General features: G+C 38.7%; 1 protein-coding gene across 2 annotated transcripts; it reads left to right on the forward strand.

The window, feature by feature from the left end:
- The first annotated feature begins 1,098 nt into the window (after positions 1-1,098).
- LOC127355115 (von Willebrand factor A domain-containing protein 7) lies at positions 1,099-14,460 on the forward strand. 2 transcript variants are annotated; one of them, XM_051385611.1, is made up of 18 exons: positions 1,099-1,286; positions 2,519-2,733; positions 3,119-3,326; positions 4,575-4,660; positions 4,761-4,854; positions 5,081-5,209; positions 5,535-5,721; positions 6,095-6,264; positions 6,392-6,504; positions 6,745-6,861; positions 7,323-7,511; positions 7,669-7,816; positions 8,712-8,864; positions 8,950-9,042; positions 9,242-9,351; positions 9,844-10,008; positions 12,494-12,781; positions 13,515-14,460. In XM_051385611.1, the coding sequence occupies exons 2-18, from the start codon at positions 2,533-2,535 to the stop codon at positions 13,950-13,952; spliced, it is 2,889 nt and encodes a 962-aa protein (XP_051241571.1). In that variant the 5' UTR covers positions 1,099-1,286; positions 2,519-2,532; the 3' UTR covers positions 13,953-14,460. The 2 variants fall into 2 exon arrangements, with proteins under 2 accessions (XP_051241571.1, XP_051241572.1); XM_051385612.1 differs by having other exon boundaries at positions 1,100-1,286; positions 7,669-7,804.
- The last annotated feature ends 188 nt before the right edge of the window (positions 14,461-14,648 follow it).

Below are 14,648 nucleotides of genomic sequence, written 5' to 3' on the forward strand. Positions count from 1 at the left end.
AGTGCAAAAGCTGCTTTTAACCTGATAAAGGAACAGCTTCGAGACACCGGCTTAAAATACATTATCAAAATGTTGGATGTAAACCTGTGATTTCAATAAATATATACAGCTTACTGTGATGATGCTTTTATTATTTTATTCATTTTTCAGCTCTATCCAATGTGGACAACCATTTTTTTATTATTGGTGAGAACATTGTGTCCTCAGTCCTGAGGTTGACTGCTCCACCACCAGACCTGAACAAGACAGCCAAGTCATTTCTAATTGCTTTAATAATATTACTGAACACATAACATGAATAGTATTGTCCTTTCTTTAGAACTGTCTTTCCCTGAACAACCCACATTAGCATAATGATATACACTGATCAGCCATAACATTATAACCAGCTGGGCACCCTGGTGGTCATAATGTTATGCAGCCTCATATCAACAAACTGTGATGGTAAATGGACCTGTACTTGTATAGCGCCTTTCTAGTGTTCCGACCACTCAAAGCGCTTTTACACTACACGCACCCTTTCACACACATTCACGGCAAAGCCCATCGAACAGAAAATAATGCATTCATACACATTCACACACCGATGCATGGCATCGGGAGCAACTGGGGGTTCAGTATTTTGCTCAAGGATACTTTGACATGTGGCACCAGGAGCCGGGGATTGAACCAACAACCTCCCACTTAAGGGACAACACGCTCTGCCTCTGCACCACAGCCAACCCACTGCACTGTGTGTTCTGACACCTTTCTATCAGAACCAGCATTAACTTTTTCAGCAGTTTGAGCTACAGTAGCTCGTCTGTTGGATCGGACCACATGGGCAAGCCTTCACTCCCAACATGCATTAATGAGCCTTGACCACCCATGACCCTGTCTCCGGTTCACCACTTTTTCTTCCTTGGACCACTTTTGATAGGTACTGACCACTGCAGACTGGGAACACCCCACAAGAGCTGCAGTTTTGGAGATGCTCTGTCACCTAACTATCACAACCATTTTTCCTGCTTCTAACACATTAACTTTGAGGACAAAATGTTTACTTGCTGCCTAATAGATCCCACCCACTGACAGGTGCTATGCCAGATAATCAGTGTTATTCACTTCATCAGTCAGTGCTGTGTATAATCAGACAACCAAACACACCTAAAGGATTGAGATACTGTTACTCGGGAAACATAGGTCTACACACAGTGATCCTGTGTAAACATCAAAGACTGACAGAAACACTCAAGCAGTGTTACAATCTGAATAAGGCTGAGCTGCAAAGAGCAGAGCACTCAAAGGTAAGCATGTGCAAACATTTGCGTCTTTTGTGCATTTATTATTGTATTAGCAATAATCTTTTTCATAATGTTTAACTTTGTATATATCTTGATTGCTTTATTACTTCTAGTTGCATTAGTGTTATAAGTATTTGTGGTAGTGTTGGCGTGTATATATATATTTTTTTCCATAAATATGTAAGCTACTGTTTTTGAGACTACAGTCAAATATTAATTTCTGATGTTTAGGTTTTGTTTTTTTTGTTTTTTTAAATTCCTAAAAATGTATTTGTAAACATAATGTAAATGTATTATTTCTAAATAACATACAACAAATTAAACATGGTTTACCCAAGTTATAGCCTAATATAACCGGGGGATAGAAAGCTTACTGCCACCACGTCATACCTAATATATGAACATTTTCAGTATTAAGAAACAAAGTATACTCAAAGCAGATGCAATTAATACTAAATAGTAGATTTTTGAATGTACTGTTGATGGATGCTATTCACCCACAAGTAAAGGGAGGAGTAGCTCCCAGCTGAAAAACATAGGTGTAAGAGCAGTCAGCTGCTGTATCTTTGTGTTTGACGACTGTGTATCTGTTTCCAGCAACCTACTGTGGAAGTTAGAGTGATCAGATTACCCTAACATGTTACTCTGTTTATTTAATGCGGACAATTACAAATAGAATTGAACACAATGACACTGGAGGGGGGATTTAATGTGCCAGATTATATCATCTTGTTACAAATGTCAGCAGGGTAACTAGGAATGCAAGAGGCTGGACCCAAAAGCAGATTCAAGATGCTGACCCAGTGCCATATAATGATTTAAAGAAAGTGACAAGATACAAAAAGGCTTACAGGAAAATCCAAAAAACAAAGTAGAAGTACAAAAACACTGGTAAACACTGGGGAAACGGATGGAACGCTTGACTCACAGACTAAGACGAAACTAAGACAAAGGAACACACAGACTAAATACACTACTGAGGGGAGGATAACTAGACAAGTGAAACTAATCCGGGCAGGGCAGACAATCAAAACTGGTTTGAAACACACAAAGGCAGGAAGTGAAGTTGATGAGAGGTGAGTATTACAAAATAAAACAGAAAACACTGATTGAATAACATTGCTTTGTCGGGTCATAAACTGTTGAAGGAAATGGTTGAAAATAAGTAGAAGAGGAGTCCTTCCAGATTTTTTCTTTTTTTGACTTCACTCTTCTTCCCCTTGGCTCCATTACAGCTCCTTACCCCATTATGGCTTCCAGACAGAGAGTCATGCTCCTAGTTACAGTGGTCCTCTCCCTGCTAGGCCTCATTCACAGCTTCCAACCACTCTTCTCATTTAATGGGAAATCCTCCACTCACCGTGACATCACCCAAAAGGCGATCCTCAGAAAGACAGCTGAGGTCTGCAGAGACATTGCTGCCTCTGAGGGACGGGACTTCAGCCTGAATGTAATTAATCATGTTTTAGATATTTTTTTGTTTTGATCATATTTCATTATGGAAATTCCCGGCCTCTTCCTGAGGTCTGGCATCTATCTTACAACGTCTCATGTCTTACTTTGATGTATATGCGTCAGCTCTCATATGTCTAACGTTTAATTGTCAAATGAAACCGTATTAAATACAAAGACTGAATAAGCCAGGTCTACTACTACTACTACTACTACTACTACTAATAATAATAATAATTTCCCATTATGTTGTCAATTATTTGGCATTAATCCTTATTATTATTATTATTATTATTATTATTAGTATTATTATTATTATGAGTAGTATTATTATTATATTTTCCCATTATGTTGTCAACTATTTGGCATTTGTGTGCCTCCAGATTGATGAATACTTGTCAGTTAGCAAGGTTCAAAGGGCTTGCTTTTCCACACCCACCTCCACGTTTGCCCTGTCCACCGACATGTTCCAATCTGCCATTGATGATATCTGCTACAGCAACGCGAAGGTGGATTCCTCATTGAAACTGGTAATGGAGTACCATTTTCATGATGAGACCTTCCAAGAAGGACGGAAAATCATCACAGAAGGTGCTGTACACTGTTGTGTTCCTATAAGTCGTCCATGACACAAAACAAAACACAATCTCAAGCCCATTTACTGACTGAATCCTATTTTCCATAGCGATCAACTTGTTAGAGATTGCTCCCAAGAAGAACAACAGCATCACTCAAGCAAATACCCCAAAATGACATATCAGTCAATAACTTTATTTGTCCCCAGTGGGGCAATTGGTTTTGCAGCAGTGGGATGCGTATACTTAGCACACTTAAAACACAGGGCACATAAATACAACACTAAGACCAAGAAACACGAAATACACAGTAAAAATACTCCCTCAATTAAAAAGATTTGAAAAAAACTATAAATTAAAACATCATGCAAATAACTAACTTCCTCCTAGAGTTTAGGAGGGAGATGGCAGAGGTATAGGAATCTATTGGTTTTAGCTGTGGATGTAAGGAAGGCCCATAGCAGAAAGTGAAACTGTTGTAAAGGATGGGAACAATTAGACACAATGGATTGTGCTTTTTTGTGTAACAGTTGTAAAGATCCCGCAGAGTTTCCTGTGCAGTGCTAGTTATTTTGTGGATTTGGGGATGTGATTGGATTGCAAATTAGAAGGGGGGTGACAACAGAGGTTGTAACTAGCTATTTTTTGGGTGGGTAACTGTAATAGTATTATTGAAATGTTATTAGTAGTTTGTTACACTACTCATTACTGGGGAGAATAATAATATTACTCTATTACTTACTTACTGTAATACTATTACTAATAATGCGTCACTACCCAACATTGGTGAAACTGTTACCAGTTCAGCTGTGATTCAGAGTACATATACTTCCTCATTAAAAGCCTATTAAAATACAATGAAAACCACAGTGTGGACTAACAACAGACTGAATTTGTTTATATAGTAGATAATGTACTGAAGTGCATTTGAACGGTGAAAAAAATCTTTGAATTGAACTGATCAAAGGGAATCGATTTATCAAGTAATTTGTCATTTCCAGCTCTAAAATAAAGGGGTAACCAAATATCCAATAGTTGCCGACCTCATATTGGCACCAAAGGAATATCTGGGATCACCAAAGTCATTAGGATACATCATTAGTTCATCCAATAGTCTATGGTTAAAACTGTGCCTGACACTTTAACTCGCTTTGGCCCTAAATGCTTATAAAAACCCATATAAATAGAAATTAAATAAGGGAAATAAGAGACACAAAAATAAAGAGAGAAATTAAGCACACTTGCTATGTTTTCTTCTGTTCAGGTATGTCTTCTGTGAAAGCTAATGTGAAGCTGGAGAACTTTGATGCAGGGAGGCAGACTCTTGGACAAGTTTGTCATACCCTACAGGTTATTCTTATTTATTTATTTCTGTTTGTTGGTGGTAACATTTTGGAGGAAAGAGGTAATAATGGTTTTGCAAATAATTCTACATATTCTGTATTTTAAGGACTTCTACAGCCACAGCAACTGGTTGGAGCTGGATAAATTCACTCCTTACAGCACTCTGATCAGATCAGATCAACCTCTGGAGAACTTGGCAGGTAGGATTCTGCTGTGGTTAGAGTTTATAGTTTAGCAACAATTTGGTCGACAGAGTAAGAAGGAACATGGATTAGCAACAGGACATTAAGAAAACAACTGTTCTGAATCCAAACCCTTCAAATATGTTATGTTATGATATCCTATCTCAAGTTATCTTGCTTTATTATAGATTTTTGTCTTATTGTAGGTTACTGTTATATTAACTTCTGTCTTAATTTGCTCCAGGCCCAGATACTCCTACCTGTATTAGCTGCACAGAAGATATTTGTGTTTTTAATATTCTGACTGAAGTGCTGCGGAAGGGGGTTCTCACTTCCGGGTACTTCAACACCTTCTCTCCAGCCAAGCCTGCAGGTAACTTAAACTGTGTTTAGTATGCAAACTCATGCCATGGTTAGTCTTTTGTTTAAAGGTTCTTCAGTGGTTAGCTAGCTGACTAGCTGCTATAACCAAAGCAGCCTACAATATTTATCAGTTTATCAATGACAAAATGTCTACTAGAAAGTTAAAACTAAACCACTATTTAACTGAAGTAGGCTAGAAGTAGTCAGGTTAATTTAAGCCCCTTAAAGCAATAAATACAAATGAGCTTTGGACTTGTACTTTTGCAATCAAAAGATGTATTCTCCCACCTAAAAAACTCTCCTCTGCTCTATTTCTGCTCTATTTCTGCTCTAAGGTAAATGTAGCCACGGTGGATCATCTGATCTGACAAGCAAAAAGGACCCAGTGGGGGGCATCAATAAGGATACAGTTGAGTCAGTTCATGGCTTACTTCACAGCAGTGCAGCTAAGCTGGCAGTGGATGCCACTATAGAGCTACTGGAGGACATCAGAGTAGCTGTCAGAGACAAGAACTTCCTGCGGTATGGCCCATCTGCCATTTTGTGTGCCCATACATTGGATGCACAGAGGAGCTTTAACACCAATTTAAAGTCAAGATTAAGAGCATGCTATCTACTGATTTGGCCATGCAACAGTATCCAGAGCTCTGGAAGCCTGGATTTACATGTTGATAAATCTCTTCACTAATTTCAACTGTAATATGGTCCCCCCAAAACAAATTTCATGTAATAATAACATGTACCAAATATGCCAAAAATGTGAGATTTACTTTGTCATGCTAGCACACTTTGCCTTCAGTCAGTTATCACTGTTCATTGACGGTGGTGCTCCTAGCAGGATAATCCAGATAATAACAGTAGTCTAATTATGTTTGGCTCTCTTGTGTTCCCATAGATTGATGGGCCTCTCCCAGTCCTCTGTGCTGTGTTTTGTCATCGATACCACAGGCAGTATGAGCGATGACATAGCTGAGGCTAAGAGAGTTTCCTTTCACATCATTGACAGTAAGAGAGGAACACCACAGGAACCCTCCGCCTACATATTGGTACCTTTCAATGACCCGGGTAGGTAACATAGAATTTTACATATGTTTTCTATGGTAGCTACCAAATAAGGTATGGTTAATTTTACAGTGAAAGTTAAAAAGTGAGAACCGCATGCTCTATATCTAATACTTTATCTGCTATCTAGATTTTGGACCTGTGATAAGGACAACCAATGCAGACATCTTCAAAGACAGCATCAACAAGCTCACTGCAAGTGGAGGTGGGGACTTTCCAGAGATGTGTTTGTCTGGACTGCAGGTGTGTGTGTGTTATTGTGTGGTTGTGTTTGAATGACTAAGTAACAACTATGTTTAGTATTTAAGTTGTTTTCTTGGAGTCATTAATTCAGACTACAGAGTTTTGTAAAACAAAAACACCAAGATGATATGTTGTCACCATATGACTCCATGAAGAATAACTGAATTATTGCTCACCAGATTTTTCAGTCCAACAGACAAAATCAATAACAGTTTGTCCTGTCTTGTATATGACTGAAAGCTTGCACTGACGTCAGCTCCGCCCTCCTCTGAGATCTTCGTCTTCACTGACGCTTTGGCAAAAGATTTCAATCTGAAAAGCACCGTCACTGCCCTCATAGAGAGCACCAAGTCTAAGGTAACTCTGTGTATGAGTCGAGTTTTTACCATTACCACTTCAGACGTTAGGCAGCCCATAAAGAAACAATAAAGTGTCCGCTTATGTAAACACATGCTGGCAACAACTGAAACACATTCATTAGGAAGACAAGATGACTATTTGACCACTTAGCTTCTGAAAAAATGCTGCAGAACATCCAGACCAACATCTGCAGTGCTCAATAGATTGTTCTAAAAACACTTGAATTAATCAACGTCCAGAATCTATATAAACTTCATATTAACTTCGAATTAATACAATGAGTGGTACACTGGCAACAGTATTATGTTGTAACTTATCAAACTAGATAGAAAATGAGTTATTCTGAACGTGAACCCAGTTTTTGCTTTGTTTGTCAATAGTGTAATTCATTTGTCAACATCTTATTGCACTGTATAGGCTGTAGTGCACACATTTTTCACCTATCCTAATACTTTTAGGTCACTTTCATGTTGACAAACGTCTTTTTAAGACGACGGCGTCGCAGCAGTCGTACATCACGTAGCCTATCAACTGCCCAGCTGTACCGTGACCTAGCCCAAGCTTCTGGGGGTCTGGCCATTGAGGTCACCAAGTCAGACCTCTCTTTGGTTACGGCTGTTATAGAGGATTCATCAGCCAGTGCTGTGGTAAGACACTGAACAAGAAAATGAAGAGCTGACTGAAGAGGGTATAACTCATTTGCAAATTATGTATTACTGTGTTTTAGCACAACTCTTTCACACAGATAACGTCCTGCCACATTGATTCCTCTCTCACAGCCATTACTGTTCATTTATCTTCCAGGTGACAGTTTTCCAGGCAGTGATGAATCCTGGAAGGCCTGATCATTTTAATTTTGTTGTTGATGCATCAGTAAGCAACATGATCATTTACATCACAGGAACCTCACCCCTTACCTTCAGACTCATCAGCTCTACAGGTCCAGACACAAGTGGGATTGTTTTTACTGCCAGTGTATCACAGACATTTGCATCTCCTCCCTGTTTCAGTATCAGTTTACTTTTTAGCTTTTTAGAAGTGATGTTTTTAATTTCTTTTTTATTTCATCCATCAACTGTGAGAAACACCTTTACGTTTGTTTTTTCTGGCAAAACAGTATTGTCTTTAGGTTTTTGTTGTGTAGCAATTTAATAAATTCCAAATTCCTCTGTTACAGCATTAAAAAATGACCTATTTTAGTAGTTTGAAACTGTCGAAAAATCATGTTATTATCTAGCAATAATGTAATAATATTGGTATTAATAGATAATACATTATGAATATTGTGATCCCACTGGTAAAAAAGACCAACTTATAATTTGACAATTTTTAAATTGCCTGGAACAACAAGATTAATGACTCAGGAGCGGGGCAAATTACGCATCAGTGTCTGTTCCTAGACTCACAAGCAAGTGTCGAAACTCTTCAGCAGACACGAGGACTCTATCCTGGCTTTGGTTGTTAAAACTGGGTAGTTTTTTTAAAAAAAAGGAAAAACTATATTTTTAAAAGCTCTTTCGGTGTTACAAAGCGATTTGCTATATCTCCAGTTCTGTTGGGGTGGAGAATGGGGTGATAGTATTGTTTCACTCAAGCAACTCTTTTGCAAATCCTCAGACGACTGGTAGACCTCCAATGTCAAGTATCGCAAGACCATATAAATCTAAACTGGATGGGGCAGGACAGTTATTTTAAAATCTGTACAGATAACATAACAAACTTAGATGGCTAAAAACCACTAAAGTGTATGAAAGGAAATTGATTTATTCTTAATATTATAATTTGGGTGAGCTGACCCTTAAACATAATAAATATTACAGCATGAACTATGATTCCCCCTCTTCCAGGTGAATCTCAGAGTTCAAGTCAGCCCAGTGGTCCTCTGGCATCTTTCACCACGGTGGGAAACCTACGCCGGTTAAGCCTTAACATTGGCAATCAAACAGGACTATGGGAAATTTATGTTGATTCTAATGATCCCTACTCTGTTAAAGTCACAGGTCAGTAGTTTGATCAATTCAAAGTGAGAAGATGGGATGTTTTAGAAATCTTTGTTGATCTCTTTTCTCTGTGTGTGTACATCAGGTCAAAGTTCACTGAACTTCGTCTACAACCTTGTGGAAGCTCATGAGGGAGGTCAGGGTGGCTTCAGTCTTAAGGAAGGACGTCCTACTACAGGTCTGAGCATTTTCATTGTTACTTATAAAACATTATGTAATGCCAAAGCATTCTTCCTCATTATCGCCAACAACATCTTCCCATTAAATAAAAGTCCAATAATCAACCTTTATTATAGAACTTCTCAAACTTCTGCATTTTTGTTCATCATGTTTACAGTTGCACTTATTTTCCTTTTTTCTCTTGCCACAACTTTCAGGTGGTAATGTCACCCTTTTGGTCACTCTGACAGGAAGTGACACGGCAACGGTCACAGAGGTCACTCTGTTGGAAAGCTCAGGGTCAACAGAGATCAACGGATCATTGCAGGCATGTCACACATTGCACTTGTGAAACTGAAAAGACTATACATGGTTTTGCATGTTTTAGTGTATAAGTGTGTATACTGTACTTTACATTATGGCAATGACAACTGATTTTGCCATCTTCAAGAAAGAAAGAAAGAAAGAAAGAAAGAAAGAAAGAAAGAAAGAAAGAAAGATTAAATTAGTACCTCTCTCTTAAAGTTGATTTTAATATTAAAATAAATGGGAACCACTAGCTGTGTGTAATGTAGCAAATAAACTGAAACTTTGCATGATTTATAGATGCAATGAAATTAAAAACTTACATGTTTTTTTTTTCTAAATCACTAGGTAGACCTGCAGGAGAAACACATTTTACAATATTGTATGAAAAGCAAATAGGAGGCAATGATTAAATATGAATAACATTAGTCACACTCTAGCCTCTCTGGCTAGGGTTATTGATTTATTGGAGAATGTGGGATGAGTAATGAGTCATTTTTTCTGTCCTCCACAGTCACTGGGAGGTGGTAACTACCTGGTAAGATTCAGTGGAGTCCCAGGAGGTGATTTTGTGGTTTACCTTCAAGGTGAGGACAGCAGCTCTACCTCCAGGTCAAAACCAAGCAGCTTCCAGAGACAGGCCTCCACACAGATCAAGACCTCCAGACTCTCTGTTTCTGTGAGCACAACCACCTTCCGTTTTCTGTCTCAGCGAAGCAGAGCTTCACTTTGCTTGAACATTAGTAAAGTTAATGATAGCTGTCAAATGCCCACCAATAAAAACGACCACAGATTCACAGTTGAATTGTTCATGTTATATTTAACATAAAAAGGGTCTTCTTTTCTTCATCCTGCCAACACCCATCAGTAATCACCCCTAAAAATGGGACATTTTTAGATTGAGGTGGATCGGAAATATGACAATAGTTACAACACAGGGGTGTAACAAATTACAGGATGCCGCATGAAAAAGGGAGAGGAAAAGAAAAAAGGGATGCCACTAGTTATGTGACTATCAGTCACAGTTTTGTCTTCTCAAAATGGTCTATAAAGGGTTGCCATATTGCCTGAAATTTCATCACTTCTTTCAGTAATGTTGGATGGGCCGGTGGGTTTTTCTCTTTCCAATTCAGTAATATCAACCTTCGTGCCAATAGTGTCACGTAACGAATCATATTATATTGGTTATTTGACAAAACTGTTGTGGCCACAGATTTTTGTACAGATAAATGTAGTCTGTGTAGAATTTTGAATTGTATCAGTCCATGTCTGGCACATACAGAAGAGGAGTGGACAAATTCTTGGGCTTTTTTCCATTGACTCTCTGTGATTTCCACTCTTATATCCTCCATCCAGGCCTCTCTTAGATGATCCAGTGTGATTTTGCAGTCCATTTGTGTCAAATCATCATGGATCTTAGAAATCTTTTAGTCTGTGGGTCAAGCAAAAACAGTGTGTCCATTGGAGAAACCAGAAGTTTGTTTGGGAAGGATGGAAATGTCTTTTTTATGAAATTTCGGATTTGTGCTGGTCCATTCTTTAAGCCCCAACCCCTTAAGGCCTGTTGCTATGCAGATTCCAGTGCTAAAAGTGGCAGATTTATACATTACTGCTGCCCAGGCAAATCATATTTGTATATTTGTGATCCTCCATGCTCGCATTTTCGGAACTTCTACCTTCCGTTGTTCTTGATTTTGCAAAATGCATAATTGCTGGTGACTCTTTTTTTTTCAACTGAAGATTCAGAAATCAGTTTATTGTCTAGTAGGTTTTCACACACAAGAATTAGTCAATAATAAGGCAATTGAAAGCTTTCGACATAAACATGGATACACAGGAGGAGAAGTGGTAGCCTATACAATATGACAATATATATACACATACAACAAAACTGTAGCAGGTCTGAAGGAGCTACTGGCTGCAGCATCTACATGCACAGCCATGCCGTGCCCCGGGGACGAGGAAGCGCCAGGGCGGATTTAGGGCAGCTGTTTTTTTTTTTGTTTGTTTGTTTTTTTCCCCCTCCTCCGTCCTAACTATCGTTGCTGCTGTCCTACTTTAGGCTGCTCCCAGACCCGTGGGAGGTTGCTGGCCTGCTAGCAGGTCAGGTCCCCCCCACCACCATCATCAGTCGGGACTGTGAGTCTACTGCATATTTATACTGGAATGTCTACAGAACTGTGTGGTGAAGTTAATGGGGCCCAAAGACTTAAATTGGTTAAATTGGTCAGCTTGGTTTTTTGTTATTGCTTTAAGTCCTTCCATTTCTATGTGTTTATACAGTAACTGAAGCCTCTGGGATGGTGAAAGGTTGTATCTGTTTTTCCAGTTGAGCAGAATGGTTTTTTTGGCGATTGTTAAGGCAATCTAAGTTGGCTGTTCATTGCTGAGTGGTGGTTCAACTAAGAGAGTTCGGAGACCCAAAATGGAGGATCATTTTTGAGTAACAGTTGAATGGGTGGGCCGAGCCAGGTGGCATTAAAGTGGTCATTCGTGGTGTTTTGTGTGCAGTGTGTGCAAATATTGTCTGTTAATCACATTCTCAACATTTTCTGTTGAGCATAATGTATTCTGTGCAGGATTTTATACTGAATGACTTGTATTTTAGTATTTGAGGACATTGACTTTTTTTTTCTTGCATATCTGTTTCCAATAGGAGATATTAGTGGTAACAGCTAGGTCTTTTTCCCAGTTTCAGATCATAATTGCAAGATTACTTTAAAACAAACCTTTAAATAAAGTTTTCTATATATTCTAAGTCTAGTTGTTTTAGTTGATCGATCATTCAATCAACCAAAACTTGGGTGGCTTGAGAGTGTTGTTTGTTAAGTTAATTTTACCCTTGAGACAGTATTTCAGTTGTGAACTTTAATTTCCATATTGATGACACTTTAAATCACACAGCTAAAGAGTCTTACAATCTGGTCCAACATTTTAAGATCATGGCCACTCAACAGAATTAGTGTTTCTTTACTGCTCATACACTCTTTTATATCATCACACCTGGACAATGGTAACTCACTTTTTACCTGTTCAAACCATTTAGTCTCACAACTGCAATTAATTCAAAATTCAGCAGGAAGATTATTGACCAAATCAAGGAGAACCTGTCATATCACTCCAGTTTTACTGCAGCTTTCAAGTATCTCCCTCCACTTTTCCAGGCCCAAGCCAACAGCATCAACATAGAACCAGGTTCCACCATCTCCATCCCATTCACAATATTCTCAGACGAAACTGGAATTTTGACAGTGCGAGTCAAAAACGACCGGAGTTATTCCACCACTTCACCCAGCACTGTCATAGCGGTAGGAGGTACAGCCAATGGCACCGTAACCTTAACGGCCCCGGCCAGTGTTGCATCAGGAACAGATGTGACTCTTACCATTGAGGTAGAAAATGCTGCCACTGACATCAACTACGCTGTCCTCAGGTTTTCTGTGGTTGCCAAGGTAAGACAAAAAAATATTTAGCTGGATGAGGGATGAAGTAAAGAGGGTTTTCGTTTAAAAAAAAAAAAGTCTGTTCTGCATTGCTACATCTCTAATTATATCCAGTAATTTCTGTCACTGAGAATATAAACCTTGTAATAGGACACATTTTGAAAATTAAAACTCACAAGAATGTAGTCAATTTTCCTAGCAACTTTTGTGGTGGGAAAACAACAAACAATATCAGGAAGGTGAAAGTAACAGAAACATGATGGCAAAAAAAGGTATCTTTTGATAAGCCAACGTTTGTTTCATAGCTCATTTTATGAGCCACTCAGTGACTGAAATGTCTGGATTGGTCATCCAGAATCTGGATCAAGGCTAGTGTCAGCAGTAGATTTGGTTTTAGGGATAAAATAATTTTGAGTGACATTACATTAATACATCCTTTCCAAATCATTAATAATAATGGTCATATACAAGGTATACTGAGTACAAATGAGAGATGCTGTAGCCTCTGTCTTCCATCAGTGGTAAATCTCCTCCCTGGAATTACAAAAACCTTTTACTTAACTTTTTTTTTTCTTTGATTTGACCACATTACTGCTGTTTTTAATTGAATATACTGCACACTTCTTTATCAAAGTTTGTTACAAGGATTACAGATGTTAAAATACTCCTAATAACTGCTTCTAGCCAGGTCTTGTTTCTGTTCTTTGTATGAGACCACAGTCTTAATCTACTCTCTTTCCAGGTGACAGATTTGGCAGGTCCAGTGTGTGAGGTTGTCAATATATCCGGTATCTGTCCCGTCTCTTCATCGCTCTGTGCTTCCTCCCAGTGGGAGTTCATCACTAATCTCACCGATGGCATCAATGGAACTGGCATTGAGAGCATCACTCTCCGCCAAGGGAACGGTACCCTCAATACCAGCACAGTGGCTGGAGCCGGGGGCGAGAACATTACAGTGGCTACCTACAGCGCCTCCTGCTGTTCACAGAATGTAGAGCTGGCTGCTGTGGACAGAGTGGGAAATGTGGGGACATGTTTGGGACAGGCTAGAATTCTTACCACACCTGCCCCTACAACTACAACTGCAGTTGTAGTTATGACAACATCCACTGGAGGGCACACTTTGACCCTGTCACACTGTCTCTGGATCAGTGTTGTGGTTTCTCTCCTTTGGAAGTAAAAGAGAAAAATGGACACTGTAAATGGTACCGCATGCATCAAGTGTCCTTTAAGAAAAATCTTCTTTCTTTTTCATCTAGTGGGTTTGAGTTTAATTGCCATTACTTATATGAAAAAGGAAAAGTGCAACCTTGTGTACCTCTTGATTTCTTGTTTAAGACATAATTAAGGTAGTAAGCTCATGTAGAAATGCCTGAAATGGCTGCGAGATTCTGGCTTTAAGAAAACTCAATTATTACATTTGGTGGAAAAATCCTCAATCAACTCTTATAAATTAATAACCAATATTTTTTCCATAACTATAAGTGCATCGACTTTCTTTTCACCTGCGTTGTCTACTTAAATTAAAGTTTGTAATTTCTTACGTTTCCGAGAGTATTTCAACAACTTCAAAGTATCTGGATATGTTGGTGGAGAAGGAAATAATTATGTAACACTGACGGCAACAGCAGTAGTTGCTCCATCTTAGAATAAGTGTACTAAATCTACTAAAAGTCTACTCAAGTCAATCTGGTGTTCTGTAATTTTGTACTTTTTTGAAGCCAAGGAAGTTTCTCCTTTGTGTTTGGTGAGTCAAGGGGTTGCTATATGCAGTCATACCACTAGATGTCACTAAATCCTACACACTGGTTCTTTAAGTACATGTTTCTGCAAATCTTTTAACCTTTACTTAAGTGCAAATTTGAATGGTTCACTA

The sequence above is a fragment of the Dicentrarchus labrax genome, unplaced genomic scaffold (assembly GCF_905237075.1).
Source record: "Dicentrarchus labrax unplaced genomic scaffold, dlabrax2021, whole genome shotgun sequence".
NCBI lineage: Eukaryota > Metazoa > Chordata > Actinopteri > Moronidae > Dicentrarchus > Dicentrarchus labrax.

What these genes read in the sequence shown, in the direction of transcription:
- LOC127355115 (XM_051385611.1), top strand. Translation starts at nt 2,533, where the DNA reads ATGGCTTCCAGACAGAGAGTCATGCTCCTAGTTACAGTGGTCCTCTCC. An exon ending in AAGTTTGTCATACCCTACAG is followed by an intron (nt 4,661 to 4,760) that starts GTTATTCTTATT and finishes CTGTATTTTAAG; the next exon opens with GACTTCTACAGCCACAGCAA. An exon ending in ATTCATCAGCCAGTGCTGTG is followed by an intron (nt 7,512 to 7,668) that starts GTAAGACACTGA and finishes TTTATCTTCCAG; the next exon opens with GTGACAGTTTTCCAGGCAGT.